The sequence below is a fragment of the Gasterosteus aculeatus genome, chromosome 7 (genome assembly GCF_964276395.1).
Source record: "Gasterosteus aculeatus chromosome 7, fGasAcu3.hap1.1, whole genome shotgun sequence".
In the NCBI taxonomy this organism is placed as follows: domain Eukaryota; kingdom Metazoa; phylum Chordata; class Actinopteri; order Perciformes; family Gasterosteidae; genus Gasterosteus; species Gasterosteus aculeatus.
In genome coordinates this window covers 24,099,658-24,113,251 of record NC_135694.1, presented here as the reverse complement: position 1 = coordinate 24,113,251, position 13,594 = coordinate 24,099,658, and the positions used below count along the sequence as shown (strand labels likewise).

The 13,594-nt window shown below is 41.0% G+C and overlaps 1 protein-coding gene across 1 annotated transcript; it reads left to right on the top strand.

The window, feature by feature from the left end:
• Window positions 1–3: 3 nt before the first annotated feature.
• On the top strand, window positions 4–5,021 carry LOC120822852 (lysosomal proton-coupled steroid conjugate and bile acid symporter SLC46A3). Its single transcript, XM_040182798.2, has 6 exons — window positions 4–152; window positions 648–878; window positions 1,576–2,458; window positions 2,971–3,054; window positions 3,275–3,431; window positions 4,126–5,021. The coding sequence occupies exons 2-6, from the start codon at window positions 672–674 to the stop codon at window positions 4,229–4,231; spliced, it is 1,437 nt and encodes a 478-aa protein (XP_040038732.2). The 5' UTR covers window positions 4–152; window positions 648–671; the 3' UTR covers window positions 4,232–5,021.
• The last annotated feature ends 8,573 nt before the right edge of the window (window positions 5,022–13,594 follow it).

Genomic DNA, 13,594 nt, shown 5'->3' with positions numbered 1-13,594 from the left:
AAAGGGCGGGGCGTCGGCGTTTCACAACAGTGACACTGGACCTCAGCGCCGTGCACTCCTCAGTTTTAACAGGAGAAAACCCGACTCCTACATCGATGTCGACCAGGATTTAATTGCTTAATCAAAACATGACCCACGCGTCTGTTTAAGAGGTAAGAGTTATGCTGCATGTTCCTTTCAACAAATTGTAATATAATAAGGTTACGTTCAGGGCTGCTGTGTCATGCGTGTGTGTTATCTTCACACCCGCCTAGCGGGCTCATCCACCGGCAGTATTGGCATAAACAACTTGTGAAACATCGTCCAACGTTTCGGTCCGTCAGATAACGTAACTCTGTGATCGATGATTCTAAAAAAAACAACCAAACCGGTATAAGCTCAGCCACGGGGACTTTGTTTTATGACTTGACCTACATAATAATTGAAAAATAATGTGTCACTTCCCTGCGTACTCCAAGCGAAGTGTTGACTGTTGCAGTTTGTGTTGACTGTTGCAAGTCAGTAACACGGAATGTTGTTACTGACTTGTTTCCCTTTTTTCTTTTGTTATAAAAGTGATTATGCATTGACACGTGATGCAAATATTCCTCTCATATCTGTTCAGGCATGCACAGTTAACCTGCAAATGTTTCTTTCTATTCTTTTAGGGAATATTGCAGCAGCCTCTCAAGATGAAGCGTATCTTCCTCGTGGAGCCGTTGGTTGCGCTGTACGCTTTCGCCGTTTTTCTCATCTTTCCTCTCTCGCAGCAGTATGTGTACCGGAGGTTCTGGGTGGAGGTGACAGGAACACCTTATCCCATCTCTGACAATACCTCCAGATGTATGGAAAACATAAACATCAACAGCAGCAGCAGCAACGATTCCATTTACCATGAGGTTAGTCACTAATCACTCCACGAAAGAGTGCACTTATTCAGGTACTCGAGGTAAAAAGTCTGTTCTCACTGATATTGAACATATAGATTTATTTTATTTTGAAGTACCGAGATGTGATCGCATAATTGTCTTGTGTTTTCAGCCTCCTACATTGTAAAGTATGTGACACCGCGTCCGCAATTGTTGTGCGAGGCCTTTCGTGTGTTAATAATACTTGCCGGACTTTCTACCATGACCTGGAATTTAACAAACCATAATGATTCATGGATTCATTGGATTTCTCTCTGTCTGTGTTCATTCTTAACAGTCAAATCAAGTATTCGCAGCAAGTAAGACCTCGGCAGTTGCCACCAGAAGAAATATTCTTCTGCAAAAATCTAGTTGCATGTTTATAGCAAAAACGAAACAAAGCGGATATGTGAGAACAAATGCATTGAACCCGTATTTTGGTAACCAGCCACTTCTGCACCTGTTGAACCGTAGTCCGCTTTGGTTTCTTTGGCCCTTAGAAAGACAACTTGAAACATGATGAACAGATGGCAGCGCTTTCCTTGTCAATCTTTGTATAATTTTTCATTTGCTGGATAATTGGGAACTTCAAGTTTATAGTTTTTTCCTTTTAGGTCTGCAGACAGTACGATGCCAGGCCTCATACAATTTTAAACCATAACCATGCTTTTTTTCTTTCTGTTTTCAGGTGGTACAAAGGCTGGCAGCTCGCTTCTCCACTTACACAGTGATCGCCTCCACCATCCCCTCTTTGATTGTCACGCTCTTGCTCGTGACCTATAGTGACCGGGGAGGACGCAAGATTGCAATCATCATGCCTTTGATTGGCAGCTTAATATACACCCTGGGCTTACTCACTGTGTCCTACTTTGAGTTAAACATCTACTTGCTGATCCTCGTCTCGTTCAGTAGTTCCCTGTTTGGCGGCTTGGGCACATTTCTCGGTGGCGTTTTTGCCTACATAGCAGACTTGACTAAGGGTGACCGCGAGAAGACTCTGCGCATGGGGGGAGTGGAAACGATGATTGGCCTGACTTCTGGGGTGGCTGCCATATGCACAGGCTACTTTCTGAAAGCTGCAGGCTTTAACTGGCCTTTCCTGACCTCGGCGATATTGCAGTTTTTCAACCTTCTCTATGCAGTTTTCGTCCTGAAAGAGACGGTGACGGCGGCTCCCACCGACTCTGATCTTTTAAATGGGTCTCCTCGGCGCTCGGGCGGGAAGCAAATTTTCTATGGGGTCTACGACATGTTTACAAGGGCCAGCCGCAGGGCTCGGAAAATATTGGTCCTCCTGACAATCGTCTTCATCAGTTTCGCCATCGCCTATATCGGTGCGCTTCCCCTGGTGACGCTCTATGAGCTGAACAAGCCACTCTGCTGGAATGAGATTTTGATCGGCTATGGCAGCGCACTTTCCACCACAGCGTTCATTACCAGTTTTTTAGGACTGACGGCGTTCACGTGCTGCCGTGTGCCACAGCTGGTCATCGTCGTGCTAGGGATCCTGTCCGCCATGTCCGGCTTGATCCTGTTGGCCTTTGCCAAGACGACTCTACTGATGTTCATGGGTGAGGAAAAACTTCCACAATAATTCTGCTGCCCAAAATAAAAATGATAGCTTTTGAAACTTGAACTGACATGCCTTTTTTGTATAGCTAAACATCGTATGCATCTATGTTATGCAGCCCTTTTACTATAATGACATGAAAGTGTTTTACTTGACATATTATATTAAACATAACTGACATTTAGTGCATAATGTGAACTAAAAAGTGCATTCACTTCCTTTTGCACAGGTTGTTTGACAAAACATGTGTTTTTATTGCATGCAGATGAAGCGCAATAATTATGATGTGTTATCACTTCCTTTTCTATTTATATGTGGCAAAGATTTATATATATTATATTTATTTTTAAATATTTTTTTTGCCATATTTGCCGATGTCTTTTTTTTTTTTTACAAAAACAAATTAAATTTACCTTAATTTTGTGCATTTTACAACTTCATGTAGTTCAATTTTGAATTATGATATGAACAAAAGTGTGTGTGTGTGTGTGTCCTGATATTTCTTGACCACAGTGAGGGGGCCAATGCTTCTGGCCATGATGCCTTTCCCAGTTCTGCGCGCCATGTTGTCGAAGATCGTCTCAAAGTCTGAGCAGGGTGAGTGCGCTTAGTTCTCTGCAGGAGTCACCGAGCCGTGACTGTAGAGTCCGGGTCCACTGACTAGTTGCGTATCCCAACAATTTCAAGATGCACTTGAAAACCAAGGAACCGAAGTTTCGGTTCCTCTGAGCGAATTCAAATCTTGACAGTAAATTGTTTTTTCATTTTTTAAAACTAGTTCTGGGTCTGATTTATGTCTTTTCTTTTTCTTTTGCAGGAGCCCTGTTTGCAGCCATTTCCTTCCTGGAAAATGTGACTACTAATGTAGCAACCGCAGTTTTCAACAGCATCTATTCCGCTACGCTGGAGTGGTACCCTGGCTTCCCCTTCCTATTGGCTGCAGGACTCTGCACCATCCCATTGCTTTTTGTGGGGTAAGTTTGACATCTTTCCAAATGACAGTAAAAGGCTGCACCAGTATTTTAACGTGAATAAAGCCTGCAATCAAACGGCACAAGGTGTTCAGAGAGAATGCAAAGTTAATTGTTATGGAATTTTAAAAAAGGGAAGTTGGTGACGGCTGTCACGTGTAGAGCTGTACACAATTGGATTGACTTGAATTCACCAACAACTTTCTTTTGTTTTTTATTTTTACACCTTCACAAATTTGCTTAACTTCAAAAATAGAAATGCCTTTAGTGATTTGGCTGCTCGGAAAACCAGCAGACTCTCTTCCTCATTCATCACATACAACCTCCCTCACCAAACTTTAACCGTAATAAAAACCTCACATGCTATGTCTTGTTTTTAGACTGATACACCTTCAATGCTGTCTATTCGTAGAAATGGAAGTCCTACAAAACGATTCTAGACTGCGGTACGCTGTGTTCTTGCATTTGCTTGGTTACACTGTAGTGCCGCCAAGTAAGTCAGGTGGGGGTGGAGTGTGAAACTGTGGGTGACTTCTTCGGTCACATGCGCTGCTTCTGTGACAGGCAGAGTAGTTGTAGTAACACAAAGCTACAGAGGCGGGTATCTTTATGACTATGAGGCCCCCTGTGAGCTGTGTGCTCACAGATTGATGGTGATGTACCTTCATCTATAATGCCTGTTTCTCCACCTTTTCAGGTTGGTGAGTCGGATAGGAGTGGATGTTGCTGAAGAGGTCTTAGTGCAAGAGGCTGTTGAAAAAGAAGAGGAAGACGAGGATCTCGTTGAAGGCCAGGGCTCTTAGCGTAGCAACCGCCCACCAGAACAAATCATTTTCCCCACGTTTTTTCCAAAGGTACCTCATGGACTGTTAATAATACAGTTTACAGAATATTTTAGTGTGCGATTTGTTACATTTTTAATAATGCATTTTTCTTATAATGCAAAAGCGAGATTTTGTTTGGATGTAGCGCAGTGACAAGATGTTACGTGATGTGCTTCCAAAGTAAGGTCTTCCACGAAGACTGGTATAACTCCTTGCACATTTATAGCCACTAAATGGCCTGGCTGGGAAATTACAAACTCAATTTAAATGTGTATTTTACAATGACATTATGTGCACTTCTAAACTATTTTTTTGATCAGTCATACATTTTTATTGCAATGTTTGTTAATGCCTTCACGAAGCTCCATGGGAGCTGAATAATGTGTACTATGGTTCAAGTAACTGGGAACAATGGAAATGTATATAATGCACAATGAAGGGTGGTTTATTAAATGGGACAGATATGACAGAATTAGTTCTAAACTGTGCCACACTGAGTAAGTTAAAACAGAGGGACACTCTAGGTATGATATGTTGTTGTTTTGTAACCCCATTCAAAGTATTCTATCACAAGTAGAATTGCACACAGGGGAATGAAATTGGTGTTTTTTTCTCTTTTTTTTTTTTTTTTTTTTTTGGGAAGTTTATTTAAAAAGGGCAAATATGACACTTCTTTTTTTCACTTGTGGTTTTTAACCTTTTTTAATTTCTTTGTGGAAATGCAATACAATCAATTAAATGTTGTATTGTTTAGCAACTCTAAAACAAAGAGGACCATTACTTGAGTCTTTTGTGGAACATCCTCTCTCTCGAGTTTATTTGGCCTGGTCTTTATTTTGCTTGCTAACATCACCACTCATGATTTGTGCGGTTTCTTCAACAGGACTTCTCCTTTGCCATTATTTTGCCAGGTTATCTTTGTAGAAACCAAATAGAGTTCTATTGACGTATTGCGCTTTTAAGAAAATTATGTATATCTTTCATGCCGTGAAGGACATTTAGGTCTTAGCTGGGAAAATAAGCAAGTGTTAACTATCAATTTTTGCACATTTTCTCTGGTTGTAAAATTTCAGATGAACTCTCCAAGTGTTTAAATTTTGTTGCCGTATCCTGGTACGAGTATGTAACCGAACTCTTTCCAAAGAAAATAATATACTGATCAAAGTTTCCTCTCAGATTGGGGTGGTGTCATAGATGCTGTTTGCATGATCACCACTAAGTGTCACCCTTCATCCACAGTTCGTCTCATCCACATGTTGCACCACAATATCTTTGGCCAACATAAACTGTTGCACACATTGAAATGGGGAATCTTTTTTTACATTTTTTTTTTTAATTCAAACAAAAACGCTCAAAAGGTTGCTTTAACTCCCCTACTTACACACACTTTGCAAATGCTAAAGATCTCTAGATTTCATGTTTTTCTTTTTTCTTTTTTTTTCTTTCCAAAAACGACAAGGACTTTGCTGGCCCCAGATTGAACCCTCACAAACTCGATTAAAGAGCGCTACTTCATTAATCCCCCAAGGGGGAAAATATTATTGCTTCAGGAGCATGTTTATGTACACACGTAAGCAATAACGAGTAGAAAATGCAAAAGAAATACACCAGGAATGAGAATATTAAATTGAACTTATGTGGTCAGTGCAGCCGTGATGTGACGTTCGTAGCTAGTCTACGGTTTACACATACTGCCATTGCCCTCAATACAAGTAAAGTGCATTTTGAGCAGAACACACGTTCCCTAGTCCATTAAATGCTAGAAAAATTAGGTTGGTGACCAATTCCTATTTCATTTTCAAAGTAACTCTTGAAAGATTTACTTTTTCCCCACCATTGCGTGCTCCCAAAACTTCCGTTCTTACTTTTCCTCATTTGTCTTCCATCTCAAAGTTAATGTATTTCCTTTTCCTGTCATGCATTTTTCAAAAGTTTCCACCTTGTGTCGTCCTCATGCATGTGCGTAAAAACAACATTTTTCTTAGACTCGCCCCTTCTCTGGGAGAGATGTGTGTTTCGAGGAAAAGCATTTAAGCAGGCAAATGGTGTTTGTCTTATGGGTGATAAATGGACATCCGAAATCCTGGCACGGATCACATCAGATTGCATGTTTACTTACTTGACCATTATGTTGGTCTGGAAAAGACAAGCATGTAAAAAATGTCTGCAAACACAAGAGATGGCGTCGTAGTACAATAGCCTCACATGAATCTGGTTTGAACATAAGATTAGATAAGACGTACACATGATGCATTCCAGGTATAATTGGGGTCGTTATTTGTTTTTTGTTTAATCTGCACATGGGAATACAGTTGAAGAATTATGCATTCAAAAATGTAGAATAAAATAGCAAGCCAGTGAATGCAAGTTATTGACAAGCTCGCCAAAGCTGATTCGGGGTGAAAAGATGCAAATCTCCTTGTACTTTTGATCACTTTTGAAGTAAAAAAATGCCAGTGAAAGTGTTTCCTTTTTATAAATATCTGATTGGCCAGTCAGTTTGAATTGGCTTCATTCACGGAAACCCATATGACGTCTGATCATAATTTGCAGTTATTTGGGTTCCATCCTCATGCCCTGAGAACCGTGACTGCAGCTTGATTGTAAGGTTATGTTGACACTGAGCTTCATCCAAGCTCTCGACTCTGGAGATTACGCGAGGGACCGTCTGATGCGGCGCTCGCTTGGCACCGGTCATGAGGTTTCTGGCTAAATTAGAGATGGAGGTGTGGTTAAGAGTGACGATAGTTTGCCGGCAAAGAGAGTGGGAGACAGCCTTGTTGGTGGCTTGTGTGTGTCTGGCGTGCATGGTGTCGTCGGGGATTAAAGTGAAGCGTGGAGGCCGGGGGATCGAAGGCCTTTGGTTTCTGGTTTCCAAACCCGCTGAATCGGCAGTTGGATCATCTGCACCACATCACATCGGCAATAGCTGAAACTCTGATGTCGATCCAGTAATTTGCAGACAGACCCTTTCTTTATCGCAACCTTCTGCTCTCCGGGAGGAGATAATTCACCGCGATATGGAAACCTTTTTGAGGTGGTTTCCATGACTGAAGATACGAGTAAAACAGAAGGGGCTTCCCAAGCCAGAGCGGCGTGATCGTTTGGGGATGATTTGATTCCACCAGGTTATGCTGCCTGGCTATTTTTATCATCAGTTTTCAAACAAGCTCAACTATGAACTCACAGTTAATGTGTATGTGGGTTGACTTTGACTTCCACAGAAGCTCTTTTATACCTGTTGACAAGTGAGAGTAAAAAAACACCAAAAAATGTTAATGCAAACTGACTGTTTGCACACAAGAGCAGCTTCAGCATCTGCAGATTGGATGCTTCCCTCAAAGGTTTTTCAAATTCTACCGGGCAGGTTATGACCTGTATGGTTGCTTGCCTGCTTTTTTGTACTCTTAATGTATTTTCTACTTTTACGGTTACTGGCAATATAAATATAGCAATTAGAGTTGTTCTTCCACTGTCAACTGAACCATCAGCTAGAGGTCATTTATCCTTTCATTTCTCTCTTCCCTTCTACAAAGGTCACGCTGCTCTGTAGCTCCTCTCCTGCTGGCAGGCCTGCGATGCACCGCGGTGGGGGAGACGTGTTGGTTATGCGCTGGTATGTCCATCCACCGCTCCCCGACACGCTGTCTGTGTGTGTGCTGTAGGCTATGTTTGTGCTTAGGGGGATGTTAGTCAGGAGCATCAGTGGTCATCTTCATGGTTCATGGTTTTTCAACTTTTCCCCTTTTTAAAATTGTGTTTATTTATCAGCTCGTATCAGTTTAACACATATGCCTCTGCATTTCTGTCCCATCTGGATCTCGTGGCTCGTGGTTTGCCCAATCCCGACACAATCTATCGCCTGTCGGCCCTTCTAACTCCTCTCTTGCACATTTCCCCTATTTTCTCTCTAATACATTACCATACAATACCAACTTTCAAAGTTGGTATAATTTACCTGGATGCATTAAGATGTGAGTGTGATGTGTTTCTTATCACATCTTGTATGACTTCAACCCCTTTTTCATTCAATGTACAAAACATGAATAAAATAAAAGTAAGATGCCTGCAGACAAACAATTTTTTTGTTAACACTTCAGTTTGTTGAAAACCACACCTGCACATACGTTATTAATTTATTCAGATTCAATAAGTGGGTTCAATATTGAATTGTCTCGATATGATACAAAAAAGGCCTCAGTAATTCCTGCGATAATGGCGGGTTATGATGATGATCATCCCAACGCTACTCAAGAGGCCCGAGATGAAGGTTGGTGTACCATATGCTCCCCCCGCTGAGACCAAAATGATTACCATTGAGTACGCGAGAGCTTTGAATGCCTGCAGAGCAGTGCCTTTCACCACGCCGACTGGTGCTGAGCCGAAGTCTTGAAGAATGGCGACCCCCCATCTCCAGAACAGCGGCAAAGGAAAGGTCACTGTGACAATCAATACACTGCCTCTCCCAGTTTGCCTGGTTCTGCTTCAGAGCGCCAGACTAATCAGCCTGCTGCTGGGATTGAGAGGAGAAGTCAGGACCAGATAATCAGGGGGGATTGGAGACCGGGAAGGCTTGACCAACTCTTATATAGAACCATGTCATGTGTCCTTTACTTTTAACGCAACACGTACTGTCATCTTCATCCTTTCTTTGCAATTAACTAATGACAAATCCAAATGTTGCTTTATTTTGGTCTCTAGTCTATTTTCTCTTGTATCCTTTTTCCTTGTGAAGGTTTTATTGTCTCTTTACTATTAACAGCGACGTGCTTCTTAATTGCGTTTCCGCTAATTGCATTTGGTTGGAGCATGTTCATACACACACACATACACATGGACAGAGGAAGGTATCTCTGGTCAAATTAGAAGCTCTCCAATTTCACTCTGACATTACAGGAACCACAGAGCTAGTTAACCTTCTGTTTGACCACGCTGGCAAAGAGCAAGCGAGCACGGTGTGGAGTGATGTGTGAGCGCACAGTCACATCTGTATTTATCAGATTTTCTCAGACCCAACCCATGCCTCCGTTCTTTGCAGTGAGCTCATTTTTACGGGCTGCAGTTGGCTATTTCTGGTTTTCACTGCTCTATTATTAATAAGTATTTTCATTTCAGTTTGCATTAGCACGGTTTCCACAGCGCTCACAAGCATCGGGTTTCTAATTACGGACTTAGAGTGGAAATTGTCCACAAAAAGGTTCAAAATCAGTAACAGCGGCGTATGATAGGCCAAGCTATTAACTTGCAGACACCCATTACACTTATTTACCAAAACACATTATAAAAAAATCCCACAAAGACACTATAACCAACCATGTGTGTCGGTATATCAATCCTTTCTGTCTCTATAGGTCTCGGACACAAGCCCATCAAATGTTACTGAAACAGGAGTACATTTTGAATTTGTTCCTTTCAGCGGTGAATTAATAATAGGTTTTGTGGCTTAGTGTGTTTTTCCTGCAGCAGAGTGATACTCTAGGTGAGAATAACTCAAATAAACTAAGAGGCCGTGTTCATAGGATAATAAAGTAACATATCTGGTGACAACTTGTGGCTCATTGATATATATTTTTTTATTTAGATGACAACAATTGAGCTTCATGGCACAGACAAATAAAATACATTAGACTTTACCTGTAAGGGATCAATTCAGGGGGTGTTTTTCAACAGTGAGAAATTATATATATATATACGTTAAAGACTAACTAACTAAAATACATTTGGATCCACCGTAGAAGCCCAGTCTTGTGTCAGAAGTTCTTCAACCAGAAATCTCACTAAATCCCTTGATGTTCAACAATGGGGACACATGATACATCTGGAACACATTTTAATGATGGTAGTTATTTGAGATTGATTGTTTTTTGTCTATCACGCCAGGGCCATGAACCCAAGCATGACATAGGAAGTCTCCATCCCATTTGGTGCAGTAGTAGACAATAGTAAATGGGGGTTGGGGGGAGGTGGACACGGAATTTATTGTCCATACAGTCCCAGGAGCTTCCTCCTTCTCGCCTCCCTTCCTCTAGAACAACAGGAGGCTTCTTGGAGGCAAAACTCTCAGCAAGAATGAGACTACTGGAATATCCTCAAGCCTTTTTTCTTCTTCGCCCTGTCATCCTCAGCAGATAAGGACTGCATGGGACGGAACCCTCCGGAGGCTTTTACAGAAGCAGATTCCCTTCCTACCAGCGTAGAAGCTCTAGGGACACAGATAATATCCTCAGGGCTGTTTTGCACTCATCTTCTTTCAGATGACTTCCAGGTGTTCAGGCTTATTTTTGTCTACTGGAACAGTGCTAACATCTGTCCCATGTCTGCCAGGGATTGATGTCGGTATCAACAATATCCAAAACACATATGAACACATGCATCTGCTATACAGGGAACACATGAGTCCATAAACAGTAGATGGCAACCGGATATGTGCATCTAATGGCTTTATTGGTCGTCACCTCCACTGTTCATGTTCTTTTTTTGGAAAATTAGCAATCTTTCCTGTAAAATATTCCTGAAATCTGTAGTACCTGTGTGAAGTGTGATAATGAAAACTCTTGTGCATTTGTAGTGAAGATGTCCTGTCATCACAGAGACAACATAAAGGAATTAAGAAATTATAAAACTTTCCTTTCGCACACTTTAGAAGCATTGTGATGTGGGAAGGACACTTTTTCTCATCTAACTCAAAAGAAAGTCGAGTCTCTCAAATTCTAATTATTTATACTTATTTTGTTTTTGTTTTACTTTTCCAAATAAAGCTGTGACCTTAACCCGAACCTAAATAAAGTTGTTCATGTCACAATATGCCTCAAAGTTATCTCACTTGCTGAGATGTGATCACAAGCAAAACCTTCCCAAGCCTTCGCTCACCATTGTTGTAGCTATTCTCAGTCTTTAATCCCATATCGGGTTCATATAGTATCCATGAGAAATCAGAGAGTATGATGATGTATTCAAAGGCAGAACAATGTAGAGTTAAATTGTATGAATTAAAAAATGAAAAATACTGTTTTTGTAGATAGAAGTAGTCGAGCCAACTAACTAACTTTGTCCACTTCGAAGTTCATCATCACTGAGAAGGACGCACCCATTGAACCTTGTAAAGATAAGTGTGGCCATTTAGAGTCATTGAAAAATATCTATATCCAGGGTTTGTGAGTTTTTCTGAAGGTATGAAGGTATCAGGTGACAGCGTCCTACAGTATTGAATGTTGTATTTGAAGACCATATCTAAATCATACATTTGCTTCCCTACGAGAGAAGAATAAATGGTTTTCAAGGGGTTATATAAACGCTGCCAAGACGCTTCCTGGATTTCAGCTGTCCAGCTCTGACTGGCACACTGGAGGGTGAAACCAGATGCTTTAAGCAGGACAACTTCATCATTATGTTCCACTCTCTACTGATACATTTCAAATAACCTTTCTGGGTGAAGCAAAGAAACGTTATTCATAAACAAACTACACTTTTAAAAAATCCCTCCATATGCTATCTTTTTTTGACTTAATGTCATGTTTTTTTTTAATGTTTGAAAAATGCTTTTGGTATTCCTTCCGTTGCAGTGGAATATTTTACCCAAAAAGAAGCTGGCTACTTGTCAGTTTTCCAGTCTTACTTTTGCTTCCACTTTAAACAGTGGACTTTTGTGACCCGATCTTTCTGGCGTTGGAATCTTCCCGGTTCCAGATGCATCGTGCTGACTTTGATGAGTTGTGGTGATGCAGAGAGGGCTGGTTAACCCTCATTTGAGCCTATTGATTATCACTCCACCAGTGTGCTCTGCACGCTGCACAGCGCTGCGTTATTGTGAAAGCGAAAAGAGAGACTCTAACATTTCAGCAAAACATACAACACTTATAAGAGAGGAGAGACTCCTGCTCTGTATCACGTTCCATGTGAAACACCAACTAGCTCACCTAATCATAACATGTTTTCATTACTACGAGCCCTTTATTAGTGACGGTCAGTTAACATGGTAGAGAAAAGAATAACATTTCATGACAGATTGTTTTTTCCATTCCCAATGATTAAAGTTTCCTAAAATCAACATTTCCAATCTTGACCAAAAAGAAAACAACTCATTAAATCTTAGCAGCCAAATGCCTGTCTCCAAGCCAGATTTACAGTTTAACCACAACACTATTGTTCTCCGAGATTGAATGTTAATTGTAATTTTTGGGTTCAGCCCTGGGCTGAACTGTTTCCTTCCACACAGTGACTGTGCCTGGGTGACGTCTCCCACGGGCTCAACAAACATCAGCTAATCAATGCAACGCTGTTTGTCACCGTATTAGTTTTGACAAAAAATGAATCGTTTCGCATTTTGTAAAAAAATGCTTCTTCTTAAATGAGAAACCACGAGACAAGCTGCCTTAAGCATGTTTTCAGTATGTGTTTATCTTAACTTCTAACCGTGCATCGGTTCATGCAGTTTGTGTATGGATCCATGTGTACAGTGTGTTTTTGGAAAAGGTCTCATGAGTGGACGTGACTGTTAAAATACTCTAGGAAGTAAATTTAGCAGGCAACAAGTTTTAAACAGTTTAGTCAGCCTTTGAAGAGGTCTGCTGCTGCCCTTTGTATTTTGAGAAGAAGAAAAAAAGCCGTGCACTGCACAGGCTTCAAGCACATGCCCTAAACACAGATTTAGAAAATTACAGCCTGCGTAGAGCTCTTTAAAAAGCTAACACTTTCTCTGAGGCACTTTATTGGGACGCCGACCACATGCCAGCAAACAGACACACACATTAAGTCGACTGTATGCAAGTGCAGGGAACCGAGGTCTGCCGAGGTCAGCAGTGTTGGTATATAGAATATCCCGTTGATGTCGCTCCAAGGATGAGGATGGCGTTGACGGAGGGGAAGACACAGATGGAGTCGCTAAGTGTGCCACTTTGATCCGTATGTGTTTGTTGAGAAGCCCTGGCAACAGAAAAGTTACAGCTGACAACCGTCTCCCCTTCAATATTACAGTTTAATGAATATCTTTCAAATAACAAGATACGTCAAGACGATATGTTTTTATATGAGGTCTCGATAAAAAAACTCAAGCATATAGCCTGGAAATGATTCCTAAGATTTGGCTTGGCGGAGAGATTTTGTTAAGATAAGAAGTCCTTTATCCACAAAGGAACATTGACTTTCTGACTTCACAGGCTCTGCTCTAATAATTGTCTTGCTTAATCCAATGTATTATAACCTGGAAAACAAAAACAAGAGCTGATCATATTTGTAAAAGAAATATTTTTTGGTAATGATGATGTATCTCCATATGATTGCATGCGGAATTTAAAGATTCTTCTCAAAACGCGTCTGGTTCTCCATAAACTAAGGAGATGATAC